At 42.4% G+C, this 16685-nt stretch overlaps 2 protein-coding genes across 3 annotated transcripts; both read left to right on the plus strand.

Moving 5' to 3' along the window:
• The first annotated feature begins 4772 nt into the window (after window positions 1–4772).
• On the plus strand, window positions 4773–9807 carry manea (mannosidase, endo-alpha). The gene is made up of 5 exons (XM_083682803.1): window positions 4773–5051; window positions 5409–6048; window positions 6262–6371; window positions 6599–6675; window positions 8453–9807. Exons 2-5 carry the CDS (start codon window positions 5517–5519, stop codon window positions 9084–9086), a joined length of 1353 nt encoding a protein of 450 aa, XP_083538929.1. The 5' UTR covers window positions 4773–5051; window positions 5409–5516; the 3' UTR covers window positions 9087–9807.
• Window positions 9808–11998: 2191 nt separating this feature from the next.
• On the plus strand, window positions 11999–14962 carry fut9a (fucosyltransferase 9a). Of its 2 annotated transcripts, none has more exons than XM_083683095.1 (2): window positions 11999–12136; window positions 12894–14962. In XM_083683095.1, the coding sequence occupies exon 2, from the start codon at window positions 12902–12904 to the stop codon at window positions 13979–13981; it is 1080 nt and encodes a 359-aa protein (XP_083539221.1). In that variant the 5' UTR covers window positions 11999–12136; window positions 12894–12901; the 3' UTR covers window positions 13982–14962. The 2 variants fall into 2 exon arrangements, with proteins under 2 accessions (XP_083539221.1, XP_083539222.1); XM_083683096.1 differs by lacking the exon at window positions 11999–12136 and adding an exon at window positions 12594–12731.
• Window positions 14963–16685: the final 1723 nt, after the last annotated feature.

Genomic DNA, 16685 nt, shown 5'->3' on the forward strand with positions numbered 1-16685 from the left:
CTTTCAACCTCAAGTAAACCTTCATCTCCATCAGTCCAAAACAGACTTGGGGGGGGGGGGGGGGGGGGGGGCTGAGAGCAGCTACAGGCTGGAATGAATGACACAGGCTCCAACAGATGATCCACAGGATCCAACAGTTTACACACACAGACACACACACAACCCCCGACCCCCACCCCCCCCCCGTCCCCCGTCCCCCCTGCTCATCCGTGCCTATCCCCACCCACACAAGCACACGTCACTTCTCACGCAAAGGTGGCAGATTTTCCTTAAGACAATTACTCCCTTTTTAGATTATTATTAATTTTTAAATTATTATTATTGTTTATTTTTTTTTACATATCGAGGAATGAAAGACCCCCATCATAAATGGATCAACTGATTAAATGATTTGTTCCCGCCGTTTTCAAAAATTGGACTGGTCTGGAATCAGATGTGATAAAGGGAAGACCTGTTAGAACAACACTATGTAAAGCTTGGCTAGGTAACTCCAGTCATCAACAGCACTGTTTGGGGACTTATCAGTCCGGACCTGACACAAAGACACGATCCGTTTGCATCTTTTTTGTTTTAGTTTTGAATGTATTTGAGATGAAGAGTCAGTCGTTATGATCTGGATGGAATGATATGAAGGACCAAATGATATAGCACTTTGGAGGATTTTGTAAGGTATTCAGACAACCCCACACACACACTTCCCAGCCTGTCTTAGTGCAATACAATAGCAATAGGAATGACAGAGAAGAAGTCAAGCTGGATGAATCTCAGCCTATGGTATAACGAATGGGGTGATAGCGCCACCTGGTGGATATTAGGGTGTAAGTACACGTGATGTTTTTACTAACTCGTTTGAGAGTAGACTTCCCCGGGCTGTGTGTCGTATGACATGACCAGAGTAAGATGGCTGCTGTGGCATGACTGTCTGGAGGTACTCCCATTGCCTACTCTACTGGCCCACCATAAGCAGTTAAGCATTGCAGCCCATTGCAAACATACAGAAGACTTTGTGTGAAACAGTTGCCTCATTTCTGCTCTTTATCTGTTGTATTTCTACAGTGTGTATATACACTCACCCAACACTTTATCAGGAACACCTGGACACCTTCTCATGGCGGAGGTGGTGGAATGGTGTGGGGAATGTTTTCTTGGCACACTTTGGGTCCGTCAACACCAATCAAATCATCGCTTGAATGCCACAGCCTATTTGAGTATTGTTGCTGACCATGTGCATCCCTTCATGGCCACAATTTACCCATCTTCTAATGGCTACTTCCAGCATGATAGCACACCATGTCACAAAGCAAAAGTCGTCTCAAACTGGTTTCATGAACATGACAATGAGTTCAGTGTTCTTCAGTGGCCTTCCCAGTCACCGGATCTGAATCCAATAGAACACCTTTGGGATGTGGTAAAATGGGAGATTCACAGCTTGAAAGTGCACCTGAAAAATCTGCAGGGATTGCGTGATGCAATCATGTCATCATGGACCAGAATCTCAAAGGAATGTTTCCAACATCTTGTGGAATCAATGCCACAAAGAATTGAGGCTGTTTTGAGAGCAAAGGGATGCATTTACATTTACACTATACACTATTAGTACAGTGTTCCTAATAAAGTGTTCAGTGAGTGTGTGTGTGTGTGTGTATATATATATATATATATATATATATATATATATATATATATATATATATATATATATATATATATATATATATTCAATTCACATTGTTTACTTTTTTTTTTTTCTTAATTTATTTCCTAATGATGGTGGGAAAATCCAAGGTGTTACCAAAAGCCGTTTTGCAATTTGTACAAGTTGGTTTCAAACTCTATGAATTCAATAAATGGATGGAACTCCAGTCGTCTCTCCCTCCTCTGTTTTGGGTCATGTATGTTGTTGTTTCATTGCTAAACTGTAATAACACTGTTTTTCATGGAATTCATCCCACAAATGTGGAGGTTGTTACACCCTACCTACTGTTAACCTACTGTTGGTCCGCAGTGTCCCCCTAGTCCCCCCTCATGCCCCCCACAGTGTCCCCCCCCCCCCCCCCCCCGGTCTTGAAATCGGTCTTTGCGGTCTTGAAATCCACATCACTGCATTTGGCATATTGAGAAACACATGTCCTAGGAAATATACCAAGAAATGGGACTTTTAATTCCTACTGGGCTGTCTCCTCTGAGGGGCCGGGGCTAGAGGTCATCTGCCTGGGCTTGTCTGTCCAGCCACCCCTGTCACACCCCTGGCCTCCCGTGTCTGGGCTCGGCCCCGGAGCTGGCTCTTAGCCCTGTCCACAGCTCTCTGCAGCGGGCCCTCGTACAGCCAGTAGGTAAGAGCCAGGAGAAAACACGGCAACCCCAGGTGGAGGTCGGACAGGATCCACACCTGGATGAGCCACAGCGCCACCTTGAGGAGCAGGAGGTTGGTGAGGGGAGGGCAGTGCGAGCCCAGCCACCGCCCCAGGTTGCTGCTCCTCAGCCAGATGGCAAACTTGCTGGCCCTCAGACCACGGCCTGGACCACTGTCCCAGCTGCAGAGCTTCAGCCAGTCAGGGCAGCGCTGCTGGAGGAGAGGAGGCACGGGAGGAGAGGAGGCAAGGGAGGAAAGGAGAGGAGAGGAGGAGGGTCACAGGATTAGATTCTAAAAGACAGCAGAATGTGCAGGAACTGTGCATGATTATTACACACAAGGGAATAATGTAAGATGTTCTCATATGGCTCTTATGGTATATGGCAATCTAAAATACAAACATAATAAAGCAATTACATCCATTGATTGGAATAACTTTTGTGTATATATTGTGTATATAAACAACAACAACAGAGAACTGAATAGCACAGAGGAAATACTAGGTAGTCCATTTATTTCTGACCTGCCCATCTGCTGCTCCATTTAACAAGTCTTCAAAACTTTCCGAGATTTCTGGGCTACCTGTGGACTCATCAGGCAATCTTCTTTTGGTCAGTTTGCCTCTCAGAACAGCGGGCTGTGACCGTCTCCTTGGCGCACAGGAGTTGACCTCCATAGCTGTGTTTGCACATATTTTTTATTCAATTCAATTTAATTTATTTATCCAGATTGAGATAAAAAATATATATATATTTTGAAAGACTTAAGTGCTTAAGGCTCCGCTAATTCACCTGGGCTATTTTCTCTATGTTGGCCTATCAATCGTTGTAAGGCTCATAAGGGTTTACCTGTAGGCCTAAATTAAAATGGACTACATTGTAGTGGTGGTGGTGTGGGGGGGGAGTATAGGCCAATGTGAAATATTGACCTATAAACGGCATCATATGACCTACTCACCTCTGGCGTCGGACCGTGGATGCCGATAAAAAAAGTTTGCTCACGTTTTCCTTCGTTTTGTGACGCCATAAAGATGTTTCTCACTTTTTAAATTCACGTTGATGTGGATGATGGCGTGATTTGCGTTTAGACTTGTGTGTTCAACACGCAACACAAGGCCATACATCTTTTTCCGCATTTATGAAGAATGTCAGAAGGCTCGACCAGACTAAATTCCGTAGGCCTACAGCCTATTTGTTGGAAACGTTTTATCTGCTTAATGAAGAGTCATAGCAATATGACGTAGAACAATATTTTTTAACAGGAGAAAACAAGTATAGAATAAAATAAAATAGAATAGAGTAAAATAATATAGAATAGAACGGAATAAAATAATATAGAATAGAACGGAATATATACCTCAGTCCATTGGGCATATATTCGTGTAGGGTAGCGTATATCCTTACTTTAGGACTAGACCAGCCTGCTATTTCGCTTCAAAATTCGACAGAATTATTGTTATTACATGATCATTTATCATGTTTACCTGAATTGGTGAATTAGAGCAATACTTCACCCTGAGTGAAGGGGGCGATATATAATTGAGACTTCCCCTCTTGGCCACTGCATGTCATGAGCTTGCCCAGTCTCGTTGTCTGAGCCGCAGCGCAGATTCCCAAACCTACCTGTGTTCTCCGAGCTCCATTAAGCCCCATATAGCTCCATTAAGACATCCGGTTTCGCCTTTCAAAATAAATATGAAATATGAAATATGTTTTGCTCAGAAGGCTCACCTTCGGTGACTATTCAGAAAAACGACCTCCCTCAAAGAGGAGAGTTCAACTCTTGTGTTGCGTTTGTGTGTAGGTGTCACTCAACGACCCCTCTCCGATGTGTCTGGTGGGAGTAAAGAGCCAGCAACATTTGCAATGACATCCCTCTAGATTCAAACTCTCCTGATATGCATTCTGGAAATGTTCCAGAGTAGAGTGGTACCAGAGATGTATTGAAATCGTTGGAAAAAAAATAGTTTTGTACAGTCCATTATATGTGTCCTACACAGTGCAGACTGGGTACTTTGAGCTGTATGGCCGCAGTCAATAGCCAGCAACATTTGCAATGACATCGCTTTAGATTCAAACTCACCTGATATGCATTCTAGAAGTGTTCCAGAGTAGAGTGGTAACAAAGATGAATTGAAATCTTTGAAAAAAAATAGTTCTGCACAGCTCATTATTCTGGGGCAATACCATTTCAGAATAATAATTAGGATATAAGAACTGGGGCAATACTATACCAAATATGATATGGTTATGAGTGATATATATTTTTGGTTCCTTGGCCCCTATTGACCATGTTTAAATCCAAAATAAAGGTGAACTTCCGTGCTCTTATTCGTCCTTTACCTCTATTTACATTGACCGGCAGTAGCTGGGCGGAGTTCCACTATTGGAGCTCAGAGAACACAGAGCAGATCATCTCTCGGTGCGCATGATACAGCGACACACTCTTTGGACATATAGTATTGTAGTCTAAAGTGTTGGACTAATTACGGCATAATACATTCTAAGACAACGTCTTTCAACACATTGAAAAATCGAGGGTCGACGTATACCCATTCATAGGATGGTGTCAAAGCCGTCGTTTGAGTGATTGTCGGGTTGACATCGACATGGCCCATGTCCTGCTGTAGACTGTCATGGGACAGGTCTAAAGTTCAGTGCAGCACAATTATGACTTGACGACAACAACAGTCATGCCGGTAACATTCACCTTGTTTACATATACACGTTCTAGACTCTAGGATAAAATGTACTTTTGCACGATATTATTTAGACCCGATGTTGTTTTTACACTACAGATGTGTTTACTGCAATAACACAGGAATGCGGACTTCCGCATAGCCTGCATTCAATGGTTGCAGCAATGTTACCAGAATATGATGACCGTCTCATTGTTATACTGTTGCAATGCAATATGGCATTATGTCACTGAAAACGATAGGAAGATACACACCATAACACAAATATATATAGCTTGCTACAGCATCTCTCTCTCTCTCTCTCTCTCTCTCACACACACATACACATAAGTAATCTGCTTCTGTTCAATTCCATAGGACAAATCAACATTCATTGGCCAAGCTTCAAAGACAACAATAAGCACCAAAACCTCTCACTCCTCTCTCAAGAATGGACAGTGGATCCCTTCAGGCACTAACTAAAGAATGGCAAGGTTTAGACGCAAATCTTGCATCACATTTATTGGGCTGGTGTTGCTCATATTCATAATAACAGTGCTTTTCAAGTCCTTCATGCCAGAAGGTTCTCCATTTGGAAGTCCTATTGGTCTGGAATTCCCCCCAGATATCAGGGGACCTGGAAAACATCATACTCAAAGACACAGTGAGGACGGCACGGCTGCCTCCAAAGCAGACCTGACCAAAAAGAACAACACACCCTCAGAGAGAGCCGTAAACATGGACGCCGCTCTAAAGGGATTCCCTGCTCCAAACTACAACGTGCATGCCTTCTACTACACGTGGTACGGCAACCCTCAGTTCGATGGCAAGTACATTCACTGGGACCACCCTCTCCTGCCACACTGGGACACCAAGGTGGCTGCAGGTTACCAAACCGGACGACACAAACCACCGGATGACGTTGGAGCCAACTTCTATCCTGCCTTAGGGGCCTACAGCTCCAAGGACCCCTCTGTGATTGAAGCCCACATGCAGCAGCTGAGGACGGCAGCCATCGGTAGGACCATGGGTGTTGTTGACACATGTCCACTCACTCGCTTATTACAATAAACTGCAGTTGGTATACCTTTTTCCTTCAGATGTGTGAGTCACTGGCCCCTCATCACCCTGCAGGGGTTTGTCATGATATTGGTCATGATTGTTCGCTTTGCATCTATACGGTTTGCATCTATACGTTTTGCATCTATACGTTTTGCATTTCATTTCCCAGGTGTTCTGGCTGTTTCCTGGTACCCGCCTGGTCTGAAGGATGACAACGGAGAAGCAACAGATGACATTGTGCCTTTGCTGTTGGAGGTGGCCCATAAGTATCATGTGAAGGTGTGTATGATTGTGATGATTATATAATAAGTCTACAAGCATGTATCTATTCACCTATTTTATGATATGCATGTGGGTGAATGGTTCCAAGAACTTTTCATAGCGTAATGGAACTGCATAACCAATAAAGCTACAGGAAAAAGGAGGTTTTGTTGATTTTCTCTCTTAAATGAAAAAAAAATATAATAATCTCCTCCATCACCATGATGATTTTGTTTACTGCACAGGTTGCTTTTCATATTGAACCATACAAAGGAAGAGATGACACCAGTATGTTAAACAATGTCAAGTACATCATAGAGAAGTGAGTATGATATTGCAATGTCTTTTTAGATTGTGTTGATTACCCCACTGTCTATGGAGTTCAATTTACTGTTAAACACAACGTGTAGCATTTCTTTATTCAGTAATCAACTAGTACAATAAGTTCCAGAAGAAACTTTGTGGGCTTGTAAAGTCTTAGGATGAGCCAGGGGTACTTCAGTGGAGAGGGTATAGAGTTGGTTGGTTAACTGGATGAGAGTTTTTGGAGTTACAAAAAGCTTCATCGTTTAAAAGGTTAAATAGGTATCAGAAAGCTTTTATCAGGGTTGATGAAGATTCTCTGGGTAGTTGAAACAAAGTGAGATAGGTTGGTTAGGTTAGTTGACTGAATGGATAGTAGATGAAAGAGAGGATGGATAGATGAGAGAGGGGAGGTATAGAAAGGTCAAAACAATTAAGAGGTTAATCTGCGTGGGTTATACTGAGTGAAGCAGGAATGACTGGTGAAATTACTGTAGTTGTTGGGCCTACGCCTAAGCAAGAGTTCCTCAGATATGCTATCATGTCATCATCAACAGGTATCATAAAAATGATTGGTTAAGTGGTTGAGAGTGGTTTCAACCACTTAATTCTCCCATGTCTCGCCCCTCCTCCGCACCCTCCACTGGCTCCCAGTAGCAGCTCACATCAAATTCAAGACCCTGGTGCTTGCCTACTGGGCGGCAAAGGGAACAGCCCCTCCCTACTTGCAAGCAATGGTTAGCCCCCAAACCCCTGCAAGATCACTCCGCTCGTCCACCTCAGCTGCCTGCCTGGCACCGCCGCCTCTACGTGGATGCAGTGGCCACGCTACTCGGTCACGGCTTTTCACTGTCCTGGCGCCCCGCTGGTGGAATGAGCTTCCCATTACTGTCAGGACTGCAGAGTCACATCCGATCTTCCGCCGTAGATTGAAAACCCATCTCTTCAAGCTACATCTTAACAGTCCCTCCTAAAGACCGCTTCACCCTCACTACCCCCCCTATATTAACCCTAACCCCAACCCCGAGACCTCTTCTACCTATCAATAGCCAGGCCATCAAATCGTCAGCCAAGGCTTTGCCAAGCAGAGAGTTCTCATGTGACTGAATAACAAAACTATATTTCCTTACACAGGATTATTCCCTCTTTTGACTTTTGACATTTCAGAATAGTGTCTTCTCCTCTCTCCGTCTCCTTGCTCAATGCAAACTACTTCACATTTTTGGGGACATGCAGCAGTTGATGCTGTCAGTAACTAAATATTGACTTTAAGTGGTTTTACTGAAACAATGAATCTATCAATCATGTTTTGTTTTTTTCGGCAAATGTCTTAGTTACATGACCTTGAAACGAGCAAAGGACTTGTTTGGTTGAAAGTGCAGCCGTTATTTAGTTTGGAAATGTTTACGGAAACATGAACACGGAAATGAGCCGGCCAGCGGAGACACTCACATTTCGCTAAACCGGAAGTATCAACCAGATCTCTTAATTCCCCCCAAAAAAGTCAGACAAGGCTGTTATGTCAAACAAGACGTTCACTAGGAAAAAATCATCTGTATACATGTTCCAAACGTATTTGTACACAAAGGCTTCCATTGCTTAAGTGGACCTCCAGCACTTAAGACATGCTTGTGGCTCCCAGGCAGTAGGTAGCCAAAAAACTGATGGATTTATGTTTGAATAGTCCCATGCCTAAATCAAGCCGATTTATCATGCTCATTCCCTTATCTTTGTGATAAAAACCTAACAGTTCTAGTCTCTAATCTCAATCTCTAATCTCTTCATTCTGTCTACAGGTATGGAGAGCACCCTGCCTTTTACAGACAGAGGACCAGCAATGGCAAGTTTCTCCCGTTGTTCTATGTGTATGATTCCTACCTGCTGAACTCAGAACAGTGGGCCAAGCTCCTGCAGCACACTGAGGGGAACAGCATCAGGGATACTCCCTATGATGCTCTCTTCATAGCCCTCCTCGTTGAGGAGAGGCACAAGAGGGAAATCCTGTCTGCAGGCTTTGATGGACTCTACACTTACTTTGCCACCAATGGCTTTTCCTACGGCTCCACTCATCGCAACTGGGAGTCCATTAAGACGTTCTGCGAGGACAACAACTTGATGTTCATCCCCAGTGTGGGGCCAGGTTACATTGACACTAGTATTAGGCCTTGGAATTTCCAGAACACACGTAATCGCATTAATGGGAAGTACTATGAGACTGCACTTAGTACGGCCCTAGAAGCTAAGCCTGATATCATCTCTATAACCTCCTTTAATGAGTGGCATGAGGGGACTCAGATTGAGATGGCGGTCCCCAAAACAAGTCAGACAGCTTACCTGGACTATTTACCCAACAAGCCGGTGGTCTATTTAGAGATAACTCGCAAATGGGCAGCAATATTCAGCAGTGAGCGCAAGAGATGGCGAGATTGATCCAAAAGCCCAAACATTTTCAAAGTGGTCAATACACAATTTGAAAGGTCTGTACTTTGAAAAGTTCAGAAAGGCAGCATCAGCTTATTATCTTTTATTCAATAATACATTGTGAGGCTTTTCACCTTCATGCCTATGTAATAGCCTATAATTTCCACTGAATATTGACTAGTGACTATCTAATGGAAAATAGCACTTTACTTGATTTCTTTTGTTATGTAAGTATTCCCCATGAACCAACTGTGAGTATGAATACCTCTACACATAATGATGTTGTAAATACAGTAGGGCTACAGTACACACAAGCCTACATAAATAGCAAGAGGTTAGGCCTTTATTCCAGGGTCAGATAATGCTATGAATCTGGTCTACCCTGCATTCATCTTAAATTAGAAGAAAAATGACTACTCTATCTACTCTGCTGTTATTTAAGTAATCACATCTTTTCTGTATAGATGGAGAAATGACGCTGCGATGTTGAAATGCTCAGTGTCTCCAACGCAAGGTGATTGGAACATATGAAATGAGTAATTCTAGGTGAGGATGTTACTGTTATATTGTAAATACGGCCTACTAGGGGAACCCCCCCCCCCCCCCCCCCCCCCGAATGTCATGTCATGGATACCTGCCTCATATGTGAATTCATGTGAATTGTATGAGTTGCCTATTGTCATTGTCAATAAAAACCATCTGCGTCTGCAATTCCAGATAAAGACCTTATAGCCCCTCCAATCACATCATATTCAATCATTAATGCATTTTCAGCACGCGCGCCCGACGGTCAAATCTCTTCTAACTCCGTTCAGCCGCGCTCCGTTCGAGGCTCCAGCCTCCAGCTGCATTGTCGGTAAACAGGGCAAGGTAGCGCATGGGCAGCCGGGAGGGAATTATTCCACATCACATCACATGCCATACATGGCGTCCTTATAAACGAAAGGATGAATTTGTCATTCAGGGAAAGAATATAGCCGTCATTTTAGAATTGTATTTGGATTGTGTCAGTCCATTTCTTCGCATTGAGGGCAGGGGGATAGTGCGCCTCTGTTTGCAACACCACGGCAACGGGACTATGGATTTGGGTGTTTCCGAATCCCGGCCAATTCCTGCAAAATTTGCCACCGGCGCAAATATTTCTTTAGCCTACATCCCACATGCTTTCGGCATGTAGGGCGGTATGTGTATGAGGGAACGAACCAGCAAAGAAATGGGAAGATATGCATATTTCGATTCACGCCTATGGAGATGGTGAGTGAAATGGGTTTTTTTTCTCAGCTGCACGTCAGAGCAGTGGTACCTGGTTTCGCAAGCCAAGCTGTGCTTAGCTAATTACAAATAAAATATCAATAAAAATAAAAGCGAAATATACTCTAGGCCTTTGTATGTTTTCGTTGCCCTATCCATACATTTGACTGTTGGCAAATGAGGCTGCATGCATTAAGCATACATGGAACACATCTTCCTTTAGGTCATTAATTATTATTTTTTTCCTCGATTGAGTTGGGTGCTCCGTGATGCATGATAATAATGATAAGAAGTGGTTTCACTCCTGATAGTGTTCTCATTGCAAAGATGTTTGTGTGACCGACCCACTGTTTTTTAGATGAAGCGTATATGGTGCGCAAAAGGGCGTTTGGTAAAGAGGAGACAATAATGACATTGTAGCCTACGAGCACATCTCTTTTCAAACCAACTTCAATGCCTTCATGTCGAATGACATCCATCTCAAATGTGTGTGTGGACCACGTTTTAAAATGACCTTCAGTCGGACCGGATGAAATTAATTCTCTTCTCACCTTGGGTAGCCTACTGTCCCTTTAGGCTTGCAGTGTATCACCCTTCCACCAATAGGCTACACATAAACCGAATAAGATGTGTAAGACAATTTTCTCTTGATTTTATTTTCATATACCATGTTGTTATACGAGTGGAGTCAAGGCTATAGACTACCAATGATTAAAACCGTTAGGCATCGCAACTCGTCCATGATTGATGCTACCTTATCCCGTGGTTTTGTGTCATGTTTTTTGTCTTCTTCTCTCATTCAGTTCAAACATAGCCTATTGCAGACCACTCAGCCATGCGGTGCTCTTCCCCTGTCCCAAATACATCACAATGCATTTGGCTACATGTTATATCAAAATATGAATATACACAGTAAGGGCCCCACACGTGTTTGCCTTTTTCTCATTCTGCAACCATGTTTTAGCGCTGATGCCATTTCTGAATTCATATTTTGGGCAGATTTAATGAAAAGGTGAAACATGCTGCCCTAGCTCATATTATTAGTTTGACCTCACTAGATCACCAATAACTTTGCCGCCAATTAGGAAGAAGACCCACAGTTGCCTGTCTCCATTTGTCTATCATTTTGTGTTTCATACTGTATAGGCTACATTCAACCTCAACACACCATTACCATCTGGATCTAGCCCCTATCTGATGATGTATTCATTACCTCTGTGAACTGTAGCCTACCAATGTATATGTATCATCTGTGCACAAGGCATATTACTCTGATACTTACAGAAGTGTGTTCCTGTGGTGTAAGAGGATTTAGAATACATGATAATGCATTGATACCATAAGCCTTTAAAAGGAGTTGCATTTGACTACCCCTGTCTGGTCCATTAAGAGCAGTTGAACACTGCTTTCCCAGCACTGCTCAGTGAGAAACACCTGTCTGTAGAAGGGAAATAAAATGGTGCTGTCAGAAACAGGGTCAAGTCGGGTAAATAGTCCAGGTAAGCTATCTGACTTGTTTTGAAAGGGGACATTGGTGGTTGAACTGAATGTGGCCTCTTCTGCGCATGGTAATGTTTGTCTAAGGTTTGGGCACGTTGTCTGTGTTGTATCACCAGTTGTTGCTGTGTAAACTAACCTGGGGAGGTTGACTAACTGATTCTCTCTTCCTCCTAATTCAAAGGAGACGTCAATGAAAGGTCATAATTGGACCAAATTCACTAGATGACTGAGGACCTTGTAACAACTGTGACCAGCATCCTTTCATTGAAACACTTGCCTGGATTTCAGCACAAAGTCAGATCCACCAGGTATGTAGTACAGTCGTTATTGAGATGTATGTTTATTTAACATGAATATCTTATTTCACATAACTCACATAATAATAGATAATACTCACAGCAAAAGCAGACAATTCATGTTTTTAAATGACCTAAATGACCTATTAATTAATACCTATTAGTATTAATAAATACATATCTGTCCAAATGTTTGTTGACTTTAAATGGGGATATCCTAAAAGGCGTAATGTGTGAACAGCTTAACGAGGCAAAAACATATTTAACTTTGAAAGACACAAAAAACCAGTCAGTTTCCTCTCGGTTGTCTGCAGAGCAGTAAGGCTGAGCAGCCAGCAAGCAACCGACCGCAACCACAAAGCCCCCCAGTATGTCAGCAAGCACCTGCCTACAGTGCCCTCACTCCCAGACAGACATGTTGGTGTCTGTACAACTGGTTTGTACAGGACCTGCATGTGTGTGTGTTTGTGTGTGTTCAGTGGAGCTCACTAGACCTAGTTTTGACCCATTTCAGGCAATAAGTGTCGGAAACTATACCTCTGGTTCTGTGCATATTTTGTTGTTGTGGTTCTGTGCATCATCCAGGATAACTTCCGCCTCTTGTGGTGTGAGCTCTATTTTTTTGCCTTGTTAAGCTGTTTTCACATTAAGCCTTTTAGGATATCCCCTTTAAATGTACGTTTGTGTTTCAGCCACCTGAGAGAGAATCATTGGATGTATGTACTGACTTATTGTGTTTCATTTTGTTTCTTATTTTTTTTATTTTCAGGACAGAGTATGCCATCTGCAACTTTGCACAGAATTCTACGACCCCTTCTGCTTGGCACATTCCTACTGGGCTGTTTTGTGACTTTATTTTTTATGTACTTTAAACCGTCCAGTAGCTGGCTATCAGGTCCTGTAGAGTCGACAGCATCCACAGTCCAGGCCAAAAACCTCTTCTCCTCCGAAAGTGACAAAAACCTGACTACTGTACTGATCTGGCTCTGGCCCTTCGGACAAACATATGACCTGAGTGACTGCAGCACTCAATTCAACATTAAAGGTTGTTTCATCACAGCAGATAGGAACCTATACAACAAGTCAGATGGTGTCGTCATCCACCACAGAGACATCTCCGCCGATCTCTCCAACCTGCCCCCCGCTACGCGTCCCTCCTTCCAGAAGTGGGTATGGATGAACCTGGAGTCTCCGTCTCACTCCCCCCAGCTGCCCGGCATCGAGAACCTGTTCAATTTAACTCTGAACTATCGTCAGGATGCTGCCATCGAAGTGCCTTACGGGTCTCTTGTGGCGGCCCAGGGGGACGAGGACTTTGTTCCGCCGAGCAAAAGCAAGCTGATCTGCTGGATTGTTAGCAACTGGAACGCGGACCATGTGCGGGTGAAGTACTACAACGAGCTCTACAAACACATTGAGGTTCACGCGTACGGACAAGCCTTTGGGGAGTACATAGGCGATCAAGACTACTTACCCACTATCGCCAGTTGTAAATTCTACCTGTCGTTTGAGAACTCCATTCACAAAGACTACATCACAGAGAAGCTGTACAACGCGCTGTCTGTAGGGACGGTGCCTGTGGTCCTAGGGCCGACCAGGCAGAACTACGAGAACTTTGTCCAGGGGGACGCCTTCATCCACGTGGATGACTTCACCTCGCCCAAAGACCTGGCTGACTATTTGCTGCTCTTGGACAAGAACGAGGAACTGTACCTCAGGTACTTTGAGTGGCGACGGCACTTTAAGGTAAAGAAGGCTCGCTTCTGGGCTGAGCACACCTGCCTCGCTTGTGACTATCTTCAAAGGCACAAGGAGTACAAGGCATTCAATAACCTCGGTAAATGGTATTGGGGTTGACAATGCCTTAAAGGGCTATGTTTTTCACACATTAGATTATGAGGGTTCAACACTGGTGCAATATATACAATGCTCCTCTTTTATTTAAACTTTTCCCATTGGTACAGTGGCCCAAATGAGGCATATTTTTTTCCCCAGACAGTTTTGCTCAGCCTTACTTTGCCTTTTGCATTGTCATTCATTCGTTATTTGTTTATTATTTATTAATTATTTATTTTGGACTAATTCAAAACACATTCTTTAAAAAACAAAACACATTATTTAAAAGACATTGTGTGATAAAACAATCTTCATCTGTATTCGTGATACAATCATCTATGCAGCGTTTGAACTTCAAATGTGAAAGTTGTTCACTTGCGTCATCTACTGTAAAATGTACATTTATGTATTTTCGGAAATATCATGCTCTCTTTTTTTTCTCCATATTTTTGTATGGTTGCATTTGCACTGCAAACAAACTGACACTCATACTTTAGCCAGCTACAGTAGAACATTCTAGTTTTACACAATCTGTAATAAAACCTTGTTGCAGTGTGTTAGGAGAGGACATGGCATCACTATGGTTTGAATTGGGCATTATTACATATATCATTGGGTTACAGTAAGGTTTTATGCCCTGTGAATACAGTTTGACTGTATTGTGATGTGAAAATTCTGAAGATGTTGCACTCTGACTTTCAAATGGTAAAGTCCTATATATTCTATAATGGGTATGAAGATGAGAGAAAAGTTGAACATGCATAATGAATATCCTAAATGAATATCATATCCTGTATGCGTTTCTGTGTGGGCTTGTTTGTGTGCTCCATCTCGCTCACATGATGTTGAATATTCACATGCATATGTTTAACTAAGCAAATATCACCATATGGGTCAAGTGCGTAAAATATATGGAATTATACGGCAGAGAGCCTACGGCCTACTTACCTTGGGTTTCATTTGGGAAAGATGGGAATCATGTTATGATAATTAAATGTATAATTAAATGAATCTGTTTGGACATTTTACCCTATATTATGTTTTTATTGAAGCAGTACATTATGTATTTACAGGTGTTTTGTTTACATTCCTGTTTACACTTGCACAGCTTGTCAGCCAAGCTCACTACACTTCTGACCATGCTGTAAAAACACTCCTCATTCAGACACCATGACATCTGTCCACGTTCTTCTAACCTTTCTCCTTTGAACAATGCATCTTAACAGCACCTAGCAGCTACACTGACACCATGGTTGAATCTTACAGCAGGAAGTGTGTAAAACTTAACCACGTCAAAATACATGTTATGCAAGAAGAGCCTACAGATAACGGTACCTGGTGAAAATACTCAATGTTTCTGGTTGGTTGTTTTCATTTTGTTATTTCTTTATTGTCAATGGGACCATTAGTGTTAAATAAAAATACAAATATATTTCTTATGAAAAATGATAAGACTTTGGTTTCAAAATAGTCTCTGTACAGTATATATTGAAACGTTGTCTGGTTGAGGTTGTGTAAAACAAACTAGCCCACTAACATAGATCACTCCTGTAGACAAGCAGAGTTCTGTAACCTTTCATTTTGAAAACACCCCACAGCTCTACCATTGATGAAACAATGTACTGTGTATATATTTGTAATGTTTAAATCTCTTTCTAACTTGCAAGTGTTGTCAGACGTTTGGCACTGAAAGTGAATCCACTGTATTTTGTTGAATAAAGCTGGTGCTTCAAAGCAGCTAATGAATGGGGAGGGAAAAGAGACACTTTAAAAGGAGAGCCAGCGCTGAAGACAATGCAACAGTGTTGTGGGAAGGACATTTTCCTCAAGTGAGGCAATTTTGTGAGGAAGAATACGGACAGTTTTTTGGATTAGGCGCTAATCCTGTTGACATTACCTAATTGCAGCCGTCTTGCTGAATTTCTGCAAAAATATAGCACTTTTTATTCATGCAGAAATGTGTGACTCACTGTGCCGGTGGCTGTCTCAGATGGAGCTATTGTGAGTTCAAGAACTACTGTCATCCTAGACTTACACCGTCCCCGCGTGTGATTATATGAAAATGGCAGGTATGGTTTCACATTGTACAGTTTCACTATGTATGTATGGAACAGAGGTTTCTTGTTAAATGTGGTGATCTACAGTATCTACAGCAGGTTTGTTCTCTTGTTGTCTGAACTCTCTCTGTTCTTTGCACAAACATGATGACCTGTCAAATTCTCTCTCTCTGTCCCCTTTTCAAGTCTGTGGAGTGTGTTACAGTAAGAGAGTGGCTTAGTGTTTCTGATTGGAGCTGGCACAAAGTTGATATCTATTAGACATTGTCTCTCTCTGAGTGGAGTGCGTTCTCTTCAAGTGTTGCTGAGTGTGGATCCTCCTTGAACAATGCTCATTTTCTGACACTTCACTGGAAGAGATGGAGAATCAATCAGTACCAAGTTTTTTGCCAAATCATTGTATTTTGCCAAATGTTGTGTTTAACTGTAGATGTCTGGTACTGTAGTGTCAAGAAAATAAAGAAATTAAAAAATTAGCAAATGTGTTTTAAGTGTTCAATATCCCTTATATGTTTGTTATTTATCTGTATATGGTCATTTCCAATTTTTTTCTGTCCACATTGTGAGTGGATCCATGCTCTAGTTACATTTTAAATCAATCCCATTTCATCATCTTCACCATCATCTTTCATCATCATCACCTCTACCTCAAGACATAAGGCACGACT

Source organism: Argentina silus (assembly GCF_951799395.1).
Source record: "Argentina silus genome assembly, chromosome: 13".
In the NCBI taxonomy this organism is placed as follows: Eukaryota; Metazoa; Chordata; class Actinopteri; order Argentiniformes; family Argentinidae; genus Argentina; species Argentina silus.

Coding starts and splice junctions, on each gene's coding strand:
- manea (XM_083682803.1), top strand. CDS start 5,517: ATGGCAAGGTTTAGACGCAAATCTTGCATCACATTTATTGGGCTGGTG. Junction 6,372..6,598: donor CCCATAAGTATCATGTGAAG/GTGTGTATGATT, acceptor TTTACTGCACAG/GTTGCTTTTCATATTGAACC. Junction 6,676..8,452: donor GTCAAGTACATCATAGAGAA/GTGAGTATGATA, acceptor TTCTGTCTACAG/GTATGGAGAGCACCCTGCCT.
- fut9a (XM_083683095.1), top strand. CDS start 12,902: ATGCCATCTGCAACTTTGCACAGAATTCTACGACCCCTTCTGCTTGGC.